At 41.5% G+C, this 12,616-nt stretch overlaps 2 protein-coding genes across 3 annotated transcripts; one reads left to right on the top strand and one right to left on the bottom strand.

Moving 5' to 3' along the window:
- The first annotated feature begins 124 nt into the window (after positions 1-124).
- On the top strand, positions 125-6,219 carry LOC109538668 (protein RRP5 homolog). Its single transcript, XM_019906023.2, has 17 exons — positions 125-369; positions 1,090-1,352; positions 1,410-1,529; positions 1,647-1,811; positions 1,872-2,142; positions 2,196-2,362; positions 2,420-2,650; positions 2,711-3,376; positions 3,433-3,667; positions 3,720-3,952; positions 4,012-4,143; positions 4,199-4,403; positions 4,463-4,775; positions 4,830-5,175; positions 5,234-5,440; positions 5,493-5,880; positions 5,934-6,219. Exons 2-17 carry the CDS (start codon positions 1,281-1,283, stop codon positions 6,200-6,202), a joined length of 4,020 nt encoding a protein of 1,339 aa, XP_019761582.2. The 5' UTR covers positions 125-369; positions 1,090-1,280; the 3' UTR covers positions 6,203-6,219.
- A 255-nt stretch (positions 6,220-6,474) lies between these two features.
- Positions 6,475-11,885, bottom strand: LOC109538669 (mitotic checkpoint serine/threonine-protein kinase BUB1 beta). Of its 2 annotated transcripts, none has more exons than XM_019906024.2 (17): positions 11,492-11,885; positions 11,219-11,423; positions 10,958-11,162; positions 10,550-10,774; positions 10,288-10,492; positions 9,767-9,913; positions 9,488-9,692; positions 9,305-9,428; positions 9,066-9,241; positions 8,877-9,013; positions 8,409-8,620; positions 8,215-8,333; positions 8,002-8,153; positions 7,690-7,941; positions 7,425-7,637; positions 7,032-7,360; positions 6,475-6,976 (listed from the first exon to the last, which is right to left on the bottom strand). In XM_019906024.2, the coding sequence occupies exons 2-17, from the start codon at positions 11,344-11,346 to the stop codon at positions 6,662-6,664; spliced, it is 3,144 nt and encodes a 1,047-aa protein (XP_019761583.2). In that variant the 5' UTR covers positions 11,347-11,423; positions 11,492-11,885; the 3' UTR covers positions 6,475-6,661. The 2 variants fall into 2 exon arrangements, with proteins under 2 accessions (XP_019761583.2, XP_019761584.2); XM_019906025.2 differs by having other exon boundaries at positions 8,409-8,617; positions 11,492-11,884.
- Between the last annotated feature and the right edge of the window lie 731 nt (positions 11,886-12,616).

Below are 12,616 nucleotides of genomic sequence, written 5' to 3'. Positions count from 1 at the left end.
GGTGTCATCAATCAGTCAACGGTTTCAAGATGCGTGAATCGCTCCAAAAATTCATAAATATACCGGATTTTTTTATTTTTTAATGTACAGTTGTGGATTTTCTCAAAACGGAAGGTTTTTTTTATCTTTTCATGACATTTTTTCGGGCAGCAGTGGGTTTTCATAGAAAAAACGCGATTTGTTAAATTGTGAACTATGTGACGTCTGCTGTCAGAGCCGAGTTATTTGGACATTGAAGTATGAAGCCATACGAACGTACGAATTGACAGATCTCCAACCAATAGAAACACTTTTGTACCATCCTATAAACGGATGCATGGGACACAGGCTTTAATGTTTTTTATGTATACAAAAATGGACAGTTAAATGGTAAGTGCATCTTTTTTTTAAATAAAATTGCAAACGCAAAAAAATTAGTTGTTGCCAAAACTCAGCAGGAAGCACAGACTTTCCACTTTAATGCCATCGGTGAGCAGATCTGCATTTTTTGCGTACCTGATAGTATATTGTCTGTTCGTCTTCCTTTGAAGAACAAAAAATATTCGACAATGTCCGTATACGAAAAATCACACGCACTAAACCATACACCCTGTACTAGCATGCAGAGAAACACTGAAAACTAACCAGAAAGCATGAGTAGAAAAGCTTGAGACGCTTCACACTCCGATAATTCCACAATAATGGTTAATGGTGATGGAAGTAACGTGAAGAATGGGCAACTTTTCGGATGTGCATTTTGCATGAAGCGCATTTGGAGTTGAGTAGCTTTGGATGAACTTCAAGTTTGAATGTCTCGCGCTCTTTAATACAAAACGCCAAATTTTACACATTTAAGCTCTAAATTTCAGCTTTATGTAATAAGGAGTTGCAATTAAGGTATTATGTATTTAGTGATTGCTCGACTGATCAAACTGAATAAGCCAATTAAAGTGAAACTTGACTTGCCGCAACTGTATTCGTGATGCGCCTATTCATTGGTTCACTATGTGTTTGTGGTATTAAGCAAAAATATCTCCTCCCATACATCATTTTATGGCTTTAGCAATTTTTTGATGCAAATACTCATTTCGATTATAATCTCTCGAATAGGTTTGCGCATTGAATGGCCTCAGAGCGACCTTGCCAAACTGTTCAACTTCTGAACTTTCTATGTTTTGGTAGCAACCCCGACAAATTTCAGCTCACATTCTAACCTGAAATCTGCACATGGATTGGATTAATGTGTAAACTAAAATCGGTGTGGAAGATTCATAAACCGTTTAAAAAATTCAGTGAAAAACATGGTAGAGGAAGAAAACTTTCCCAGAGGGGGGAAACTAGCCGCTAAAAGACCGCCGCCAGAGAATGCCAACGTAAGCTTCACCTCATTTTCATTAGTCCCAATGTAATTAATCCATGAATGGTTCTAGTTGTTCAGTCTTGGAAATTCCTCCAAGCCCAAAAAGTCCAAGACATCCAAGAAGAAACCGACGCCTTCGGATGATGTTTTTGAAGCAGCCCTGCATGTCAGAGGCTCTTTAACATATAATGTAAGTATTGATCTTTCTTCGATCAACCCGAAAGACTAACTGGTGAGGTTGTTGGGCACGAATTTCTAGAAAAGACCGCAAAAGCCCAATCTGTGATAACCTAAGCCCATTTTTCAGCAAATTCAAACAGGAATGGTTATACTAGGATGCATCAGAAACATTTATAATTTCGCTTTGGAGGTTGAATTGCCAGGATTGTGTTTCGCTACAGTGCCCATTACAGAGATCTCAGACCCATTTACCAAACATCTCAATCAGCAGCTGGAAAACAATGATCCAAATGTAAGTTTTTCTCTAACGATGCCAGTTGTCTGCTACATATTCGTTGATTCATCATTTTAGCCTGTCGATCCCAGCGAGTTGTTCTCTGTGGGCGATTTCTTGCCCATTAAGATAATGGCTGTGGAAACCCGCGATAGCGGAACTCATGTGGAAGCCAGCATCAATCCCAGAGAAATTTACGCGGATCAAAATCACAGCTCGTTCGCGAAGGGCATGCTGGTTTGGGCTTGTGTCCAGTCGCAGTCAGATCATGGTTATGAAATGACTCTCGGCGTTAAGCACTGCAGGGCTTTTGTGCCGTTTAAAAACATCGACGACGAGCCCAATTACGGTAAGTCATTGATTTAGTTCACTAAGCCGAGAATTTATTGGATTGTTTTTCAGAAATCGGAAAACCTTTGTGGTGTGTAACTCACAAAGTGGACTCGACAGCGACCGCTTCCATTTTAAGACTTAGTGCCAAATTGGAACATGTTAGCGCTCTAACAGGAGATATCCAAAATTTGGACAGTGCGCTACCAGGAACCAAAGTGAATTTCGTAGTAGAAAAGGTAAATAATGGCTTTCATACGCGAATTAAGTCTTGGTGGTAACTAATGATACTGTAGATTTTGGCGCAAGGGCTTCAAGGCAAGTTTGGTGATCACTTCATTGGATACATAAACGAAAATCACTTGACCACTCCTTTGAAAAGGCCGACTGATTACAAGGAAGCGAAAGTGCTTTCTGCTTACATCTTGTTTGTGGAGCCAACCACAAAAATCACACATCTATCGCTGCGGGTTCCGGAAAGGGCAGAAAAACCCACTTTAAAAATTGGAGATATTGTAACAGCGCAGGTAATCAATATCTCGTCTATTTAAAATGAGTAATGTAACAACTAAAGTTGTGTTTGGCAGGTTATCGGCAAAAGTGCCAATGGCTTCATATTCATGTTGCCCCAGAATTTGAAAGGCTTTGCCACCCATAAACGGCTGCTGAATAGTATCGTCAACAATCATTCAGCCGACATCAGTGACAAGATAAATGCCAAGTTTTCCCCGGGTAGTAAACACAAATGCAGAATTTTGGATTTCAACTATCTCTCGCAAATGTTCATTTGCACCCCAGAATCAGCGGTGTTAAAAGAGAGCACTTTTACCCCGTCCAACCTAAAACCAGGACAGGTAGTGCAGGTGAAAATAGCCAGTATTAAGGAAGAAGGCCTCGTGGTCACTACTGGACACGTTAGAGGATTCGTCCCGAACTTGCACATCAGTAATAGTGAATTTACGAGGAACGTGAAGAGTAAATTTAAGGAGAAGCAGACAGTTAATGCAAGAGTGCTGAGTGTTGAAGATGGCAAGGTGTTATTTACCATCAAACCAATGCTCGTTCAAAATGATGAATGTTTGGCCCAAGAAAAGGACGCAGAAGTTGGAAAACAATTTATGGGGGTTGTGTCTAAAATTTCAGAGGCCGGAGTTTTGATTGTGTTCTATGCCAACATCAAGGGCTGGATGGGTAAACCTGGCATGGGACGGTCGGCTGCCGATCCCTCAAAGTACTTTTTCTTGGGGCAAGTGGTAAGTTAAACAAAATAAAACAGTGGTCAGAGAGTGTTGAAAATGCTGCATTTTAGGTGAACGTTTACATTGGGAAAAAAGTCGGAGACTGCATATTTCTTTGTTTATTCCCCCCTAAAGATAAAGAAAAAGAAAAACCTTTCATTCCAAGCTTTGGTGGGAGATACTCAGGAATAGTCAAAGTAGTTAAGGACGATGGACTCGACATACAATTGAACAACACTACCAAAAGGGGGTTTATTCCTAACGCCCATCTGAGCGAGAATTTAAGCCTTTGCCAGGCAATCAAAAGTAAGGTTTCAATTTACAGTTGAACATTCCTCTTTCAATCATCCTCTTTTAGACACTTTTAGTGTTGGTGACCAAGTTAGCGACGTGATGTATATTGGTGGCACCAAACCTCAGCTATTTTCAAGGCGAGAAGCAAATGTTTCAAGAGGCAAAGAAGTACTCAAACTAGAAGCTTTGAAAGAAGGTCAACTGGTTCGATGCGCCTATCAAAGCACGGCAAGCAAGGGACTGTTTGTACAGCTTATGGTCCAAGGGATCTCAAAGCCTGTTTTAATCAGAAAAGTGGTAAGTAACGAATATTAATAGAGAAAATCGCCCAATATTAATTAAATATTTGCTTGTAGAATATTGATGAGAACATACCTGAATTAGTTCCTCATCAACTGGTAATCGCTCAGGTACAGAAAGTGGATATGCAAAAGCAAAAAATCGACTTGTCCATCAAGCTGAAAGACGTCTACAAGAATAATGTTGAAGTGAGTATACCCAATGCTTAGAAAGTGGGCTGTTTTAACGAAAAACCTTTTCAAGGGTCCTTTGGATTTGTTTACGCAGTACTTGCAAGAAGAAGTGTTTTTACATAAGATGAGTTGCAAGCTAAAATGGGAGATTTGCAAGTACAATTTAGGACAGCAAGAGCAGTGTAAAGTGGAAAAAATCGCCCCTCAAGGAGGCTGCGTTGTGTCGCTATCAGATGGAAAAGTAAAAGGAGTTGTTGTTCCTTCGTTGTGTCCTAGTGAGTACAAATGTGCACCCTCCAATGTTTTCAAATTTTCAATAACATCTTTCTCGCAGAAGCCTTAAAAGAAGGCGATTCAGTCGTCGGGGTGATTATAGGGCACGACTACGAAAAACGCTTTCTTCACGTATGCATAAGACCTGATATTATCAGCAGAATAAGCGAAGTGCAAAATGGAAGCTTAAAAGCCCCGATATCATCGTGCTATGCAGAAAAGCTGCTGGTTAAAGACGAATGCATCGTATCCATTCTGAGGCATCCCAACGGTAACAAGCAGTTGGTGTATTTGCCAGTCAAGCTCCACGAAAACGATTTTGTCGGTTGCATGTCTTATTACAAGGCCAAAAAGTTCAAAATCTGCGTTTGTGGGTGCGTATTTTCAAGAAATTTTACAAAGAACCGGTTCTAAATGTAGATTTTCAGGAAACTGAAGAAGTTCCTAATCGGGATCAGCACGAAATTGTTTATTACTCTAGACAGAACCACCAACAAAAGGAAATCAAATGGCAAGCTCGAGAAACTTGAGGAAACTGAGCCAGAGGAAATGCTAGTTGAAAGTGAAGGTGGCGAGATGGAAGACCAATTAGACGAGGTAGAATGTGAGAATATGGAAGTGGAAGTTGAGTCGAGCGATGAGGCAACTGATGAGGCCTTGGATGATGAGGAAAAAATTGAACCCGAACCCGTAATTTTACCAGGAGTGTCTTCGTTTTTCACCATTGGAAAAACGAAGGCTCCTGTTGAGGAATCCTCCGATGACGAAGACGAGGTATATAAGTTGATAAATTTGTTTGATATTGTTTATAGAAGATGTTTATGATTTTTAGGGGCCAACTGAAAGGAAGAAAATGAAACTCTCGCCTGCCGAAAGAGCCGACTTATTAAGAACGGAAGAGGAACGAATTGCAAAAATTGAAAAAGAACTAGCCGACACAAGTAAAGCTCCAGAAAGTGCCGAGCAGTTCGATAGGCTGCTGTTATCCAAACCAGATTCCGCAGAGCTTTGGGCCAAGTATATAGCATTCCATATTGCGGTTAGTATCGTCTCAAGAAAAAAAAGTTTGGGGCTGTATTCTTTTATTTCAGGCGACAGAAATTGACAAAGCTAGATCAGTGGCAAAGAGAGCTTTGGCCACAATCAACATGACTAAAACCGAAGAAAAGTTCAAGATTTGGATCGTTTTTCTGAAATTAGAAAACATGTTCGGTACAGAAGAGACGTTTGAAAAAGCGCTCGAAGATGCGCTTAAGTTCAACGACTCGCTGCAAGTCTACTTGAAGGTGATTGAGATGTTTGCGGAAAATGGGAAATTCACCGAAATGGAAGGAAAAATAAGTAAAGTGCGAGCAAAGTACAAGCAGGAACCGACCATGTGGCTGGAATTGGGCAGGATCTATTATCAAATCGGGCAATTCAAAGAGGGCAGAAACTGCAAGGACAGAGCACTGAAATCCATAACGGATAAAAAATCCCGTAAGTGTTGAAGCAAAAATTAGACAGGGAACGTTGAAAATTTGTATTTCCAGAAATGACTATTATTATCCGATTCGCAATTATGGAGTTTAAATATGGGGAATCGGATCAGGGCTGCGCCATCTTCGAAACCATCCTGTTGACGAGTCCCAGAAAAATCAACATCTGGATGACTTACGTGGATCAACTAGTGAAAAAGGGAGATACTGAACAGGCTCGTTTGGTTCTAGAGCGGGCGATGAGCCAGAAGTTGCCACCCAAAAGCATAAAATCCTTGCAGGGAGTATTCAGGAAATTTGGCTGGGACACCAATAAACACTAATAATTGTATAAACCGAGCATTAGGGTGATTCATTTTTCCTCAGTACAATTTTCCGATTTTTGCCAGCCCACTTTGGAGACTTTTTTCGACAAATTGAATGAATCGTGTTAGCGCTCCAAATTTAAAAACCTAATTTTGCTTTCAACGTGAGTAATTTATTGAATACAATATACAAAAATTACTGCAGATCACGTTTGGTCGCAATGTTATTATTTTTTAATGCTTCACGTACATTGACCCGTTTTATATTCGTTTCAAGTCAAAGAACGATATAGATTCTTGCGCCTACGCGTTTATTCAATCTGGAATGAAACATGATCATTTCATTTTCCTGAAGATAGATTTATAATAAATATTTCAGATGTTTTATAATAATTCTTAAATATATATGTAAACTAAATGGGAAGATATCTAAAACAAAGTGAACAATGTCCGAGTTAGAACCATTAAAAATCAAAACTATCGATTCTTCAACATGTTGCTCAGAGAAATCAGATTGATACGCAAGTCTTTCTGACGGCTCGGCTTGTCGATCTCTTCTTGAAACAGAAGTTCTAAGGTGGCAATGTCTGCCGGCCCTGATTGTTGGTTTAGCATACTACTGAACAGCATATTCCATAAATCCTGAACCAAATAACGCGGCAAATGAATAACCAAACTCCACACATCTCGGTTTTTCTTTAACTGGATATACTCTTGTAACAAAAGCACGTGCGCTGTTGCGGCCACACAAAACAGATCGGTGTGGTAGCTCCACGGCCGCCCATCACGCACCTAATAACGATTAGAATGATAACACGAAAATCTGATTGACAAACAATTTACTCACCTCACAACAAATAAAATCTTCAGTATTAATAGGGACAGTAAAAGCAGCTCCTTCTGGGAACAATGACATGTCTATACTGCAACCGAAATCAATTAGTCGTAAACCGAGATAATTGTCGCGCAAAGGAAAAACCAAGAAGTTGTCCGGCTTGATGTCGGCATGAATAATTTTCACTTCGTGCATCGCCTTGACTATTTGCAGCATCTGCAGGGTGAAGTACATGGCGATGGACTCCTTATGGACCTTAAAGGAGGTTTTCAATATATTGGCTGTGGCCAAAAGCGAACCGAGCGGCTCTAGCTGAGACACCAAAATCGAGGCCTGGTCACCTGAAGCAAAACCGCATGGTCACATCCAAATTCCAAGTAAATCCATACCAGATCGTGTACTTACTAAAATATCCTTTTGTAACGTCCATAAACCTATCTCGCAAATTATGATTTGCCAGCCTAGACTGCAATTCCTTACAAATGTAGTATTCCCATTTGTTGGGAGGTTTTTGATACTTTAAAGCTACAGTACACTTAGTACCGCAATTACAGGCTTTAAATACTGTTCCGAACTGGCCCTTGCCCAAGAGCTTCTCGATTATATATCTGTCGTTGCCTAAATAAAACTCATGAAAGAACTATTTACACAAAAACGAAATCAGGCTCACCTATATACATTGGCTGCTTCCGAACCGCCAATTTGGGATTGCCGTAAATTTGTTCCAAACAGTGACCGTGACCGCCTGGAAATGAGACTCGCTGCAACAAATGCGAGATTAAATTTGCGTTAAATGGATCTGCTGGAACATAGTCAAGGGGCTGAGGAGTCTTAGGCGAAAATGCCGTTGCCATTGGGGCAGATTGGATAGGCGAAGGAGCAGCTGGCAATTGTACTACAGGTAGCACGTCCTCCATTAGACCTACAAAGAGCGTAAACTAAACCCAAACTAAAAAAAACAACTCTTCCGCCGAGAAGTTACCACTTAGTAAGCTGCGACGCAGTTCTTCGTTGGCTTTCATGTTCTGCTCCCAATAGCTGTTGTGCTCTTCGGATATCGTGCCGATTTTGTTTTTATGATGGCTGTGAAGCGTCAACTTAGTTACCGTCCCGCTCGAGCCAGATGAACAGGACCTAGTCAAGTATATGATTCGTAAAGCATAATAATCGCATTTTCAACAGTTTTTATACGCACCTATAACTACTTCTCTCTTCAATAATGGTACTTAAACTCTTATCCTTAAAAAGATCTATTTTGGTGCTGGGCTGAGGGGTTTCCTTCGGCGCCAGTGTTTTAGTTTGGGGCGTACTGACCTATGGAGTTTAATCAAGCAATGAAGACAGCTCGCCAGCTCGCTCGTTCAGAGGGTCTGAACTCAATCTACATACCTGCATTACATTTAAATCAAAGCTAAACTGCTGAGGAGAGCAGTACGAGTCGTCTCCTAACGAGCACGAGCTACTGTCGGAAAATGGTACTGGCATGGGCTTCGCGTCATCAGCGGGCTGTGCTGCCATTGCTCCATCCATTCCACCACGGGAGCCCGTTTCCACTTCGTCTGCATTCAGTGTTCGAAACGCCGTTTTCATTGCGTTGCCTGCTGGATTATTTTCATTATATTTACTCGCTTAAGTCTCAAGCGATCTAATTGTACATTGTTGGGGAACCTTGGGAGGGTTAAAGGGTACATTTCCCCAAAGTTGGTGTTTCTGGGTACATGTGAAGTCGCCAGTACAAACTCGCAACTGTTATCACCTTCAAGGGCGCTCTGTGGTCGCAACTCAGCATTCAAGAGACCAACTGGCCACAGTGAATCTCTACTAAATGCTTAAATTCCATTTGAACAGTGAGCATACCTTGTGGGGGAACTGATTGCATGCTCTGATCGAAAATAGCAAAGCCTCTCGCTGGCTGCTCCGGCACGTTGATACTGAATGGCGACCGTTCTGGTTCCGGATCTTCAAGTATGTCGAACTTCAACGGAGCAAAAGCGCTGAAACAGCTAACGTTAAGCACTGCGTATATGCTGGCCGGATAAACCGTACTTTAGCCTATGTTCGTTGCTTTCGCCGAATACGTTTTGTAGGAAGTTTTGGTGATCTGCTGAGGATTTCCACGGGCTGTGACTTACTGTGGACATTGCTTCGACTCCACATGACTGGTTAGGACTGTTCCCTTCAAACCGCGTGAAGTTGGGAGTAGCATCCATTCGATTATTCTCCTAGAAGCCAGTGCGATTCGTTAACGAATGCGACTAACTAAAGCTCGCAAAATTCCACTTTACCTGATCAGCCTGGTTTTCTTGGGCCACCACAACACAGCCATCCTCATCATCATCCACCACAATGATAGGCTGCATTTCCTCACATCTCACCAAATTTTTCGTACTGTTCCCATTGCTTCTATACCTGGCGAATATTTCAACAATTAACTAGCGAGTTCATGCAGTGAATCAAACAGTGCGCACCTGATGGCCCTCAATTCTTCGATCGAGTACTCGATGTTTGGATCCGAGTAAACTAGATGCTTCGGATAGGCAACCAGCACATTAGGATTTGGGGGATCTGGAAAATTTTGCAGGGCCACGTTCCAATTCGAGTAGTCCTCCAAACAGACGGGCGGTAAATTGGCAGGCAAGTAACCCCCACTAGGCTCGCTTGTATCTTCGAGGACTGAAACACCAAACTGGGTTAAGAAACTGGTCCGGCTCAACAAGCTGCTGGCTTCCAATTGTCAAACGCCTCACTTGTAAATCCCGCAGCAATTGGCCGGTGTGTTCCCAAAACGCGCTTTTTATGGGGCACAGTCGTCCATGGTCCGGGCTTCAGAGTGTTCTCTTTCGGCCCTTCTTGCCTTTTGGCCACCGTTATAATGCTTGTGGGCGCAGCACCCCCTAAGCACAACATTCTACAGTAATTCTACTATTGAAAAATGCCAAATCTGCGACATTAAAAATTTCAAACAGGCAAAAGGATGCAATAGGAATGTAGTCATCACTTACTTCCAATTGCTCTGAGCAAGGAAGCGAATATACAGAGGTTTACGCGAGTTTTACTAATAAATCCGCAAAAGAGTTGATACTATCTGATGGAATAACAGTGGAGACTTTTACATTGATTTTGACAGATATTAAGAAGACTGGATGGCCAGGATGATAACTATTAGCAGAAAAAAAATGTCCAAAAATGATAAAAAGGCGCTAAATCGGCATGTTTTCAACCCCCCGATTGCACAAGGGTTTGTCCACCCAAATCGTCTTCAACTCACCCGTTGGAAAAGCACTAGCTTGATCTTCGTAGATATTCAAAGCAACATTTGGTCCATCTCTACGAGCGTCTGCCAAAGTACCGATACCATTTGCTGAACCTGAAGGTAGGCGGACATTGTTCACTCTTCCGCTTGAACATAAGTGAAGCGACGTTAAAGCCTGCCGTTTTTCTTGTAAACGGCCCTCGTTTGGCCCATACAGCATCTGCAGGGTCAGATAAAATCAGCGTGCTTCCAATAAAACCACTCAATTTGCACGTACATGTTCACCGGCTGAGGTTATTAGGTTTTTGTGGGCCAGCTCCAGCTCATCGTAGGGTTGAGCTAAGTTTCGCTTGCCTTCCTCGAAAATATTATTGGCTTTCTGGAAATCGCCGCCTGCTTCGTAGTAGTAGGCCCATGCCTTGTAGAACTCTGCACAGCCAGTACATAGGTTTTTCGATTTCATCATTAAGTAGAGTTCCTCTGGGCTAGGAAACATGTCATTCTGAAATAAAGGTTTCGCCAATTAAAAATATTCTTCCGGAGATCCCCAGTTTTAGTTGAGTTGAATTTGGAACTTTTGGTAAGCGTTCAGCTTCAGTTCAAGTTCAACCTCAGCCTCAGCTATAGTAAAACAGCTTGACTAAGCATCACGCAGAGGGGATTTTCAGGTAAACATTCGACTTACATATTTAACCCACAATTTGCAAAACCTCATATCATTAGTGTATCGAGGATCATCCTCAAACTTGCCCAAGCAATGTTCCAACAATGACACACAATTTCCTTCGTGTCCGCTTTTTGGAAAAGTCTGTTCAATCCACAAGATGTACTCGTAGTAGTTCTGCAGCGGATCATCGCCTTGATACTCTTTTATTAAGGTTTCGAAATGCCTGCAACGAATGAACCATGAATGGGGGCTCTATTGCCTCGTTTTGGATCCGCTTACTCCTTTTGTTGCTGCAACTGTTGCTGATACTCGGGGCTAGTTTGGGCATGCAGGGCCATTTCCAGTTGATGAACATTTCGCCCCCTTCGTAGGGGTTGAATATTCTCTTTGCTTAAATCAAAATCCATGTTGATTTTTATGACATTTATAAACCCATCCAACTGTCAACAGCACAATCCAAGCGGTTTCAGGCTACAGCCAATAACTGGAAAACAATGGGGAATAATCAGTCGTCCTTAGTTAATTTGAGTTCGTGTGAAGAACATGGCTTACTTTGGGGCAAGATCCATTGTATCCCGAGTGAATAAACAAGAAAAGTTTCAGTTAATTTACAGAAACAGTCAATGGATTGTCCGACTTTTTGGACTTTTGTAGTAGGGAGCACAGATCACAGAGGTTCTTTAATCTGTGGTAGGGACTTTTCGCTGTAGCTAAGGCCTGCTCACATGATCAGGGTGGCCAACGCGTATTACCGTCGAAGCCATTTGAAAATACCGTATTTGAAGCTCGATTACCGTAATGAGATTAGAGAGTTATTGGTAGGCCAATACGTTCATGCAGTATTATAGTTTGCGCTATTTTGACACAAACGCCTGCGCAAATCAGCCTAAAAAATAAGTACTGCTAAATTAAAGTACTGTTTTGTAGTATTTGTGCCCCGATACTGCACGTTTTATTTTCTATGTCAAACTGGCAATTGACATTTCTGACGTCCGCTTGCGGGTTATTTCATATAAACATAACCCAGTTTCACCCATTTCCGATTGACTACCTGTTTACATATGTAAACATTACGTTTAACTACGTATTAAGTCTTGTATTACTTATACAATTGGTTCAAAATGCCACATTTTGCAGTGTCCTTTAATGCTCAATGCGTGCTGAACGAGATACGGTTTCTTTTTTCCGATTTTAGCGAGACATTTAGAGATGATTTGAATGCTTTCTCTAGTGAACGTCGAAATGCTTGTGTTAAGGCTTTAAAACGGGCGCCTCTACGTGARATCTATATGAGAAATGATCGTATTTGCTTAGGACATTTTATAACACAGAACATACCCCCTAGGGGGGATATTTTGTGTTTTATAACTGGTAAGTATTTGTACAAAAAAGTGATTTTGGTAATGCTTTACGSTACGATCTGCYSWSACMMKMGMACAWGSCYKMTAAACCATAGAWMAAGRCGAGTATATAGTTATAAACTGCAGGGTACGCGCAGCCAAACATTGCATACTGGTCAGCCATGTTGCCGAACTGCCACCAAAGTCGAAAATTCCAATGAAAACAAAAAAGTAATTAATTCAAGGTTGAAAACTTAGCAGAATTACGTCCATACAGGTAATAGTAGACGAAACTGATAAGCTCATACATATGATTGTGCGCGTAATTTAGCCGGGA

This window comes from Dendroctonus ponderosae, unplaced genomic scaffold (genome assembly GCF_020466585.1).
Source record: "Dendroctonus ponderosae isolate FM_Combo_2020 unplaced genomic scaffold, Dpon_F_20191213v2 Dpon_F_20191213_3, whole genome shotgun sequence".
Lineage (NCBI taxonomy): Eukaryota > Metazoa > Arthropoda > Insecta > Coleoptera > Curculionidae > Dendroctonus > Dendroctonus ponderosae.
Note: the sequence above shows the minus strand (reverse complement) of the source record. Positions and strands in the feature narration are given on the sequence as shown.

Coding starts and splice junctions, on each gene's coding strand:
- LOC109538669 (XM_019906024.2), bottom strand. CDS start 11,346: ATGGATTTTGATTTAAGCAAAGAGAATATTCAACCCCTACGAAGGGGG. Junction 11,163..11,218: donor CAGTTGCAGCAACAAAAGGA/GTAAGCGGATCC, acceptor CATTCGTTGCAG/GCATTTCGAAACCTTAATAA. Junction 7,942..8,001: donor GCGTCGCAGCTTACTAAGTG/GTAACTTCTCGG, acceptor CGCTCTTTGTAG/GTCTAATGGAGGACGTGCTA.
- LOC109538668 (XM_019906023.2), top strand. CDS start 1,281: ATGGTAGAGGAAGAAAACTTTCCCAGAGGGGGGAAACTAGCCGCTAAA. Junction 2,143..2,195: donor CGACGACGAGCCCAATTACG/GTAAGTCATTGA, acceptor ATTGTTTTTCAG/AAATCGGAAAACCTTTGTGG. Junction 5,441..5,492: donor ATATAGCATTCCATATTGCG/GTTAGTATCGTC, acceptor CTTTTATTTCAG/GCGACAGAAATTGACAAAGC.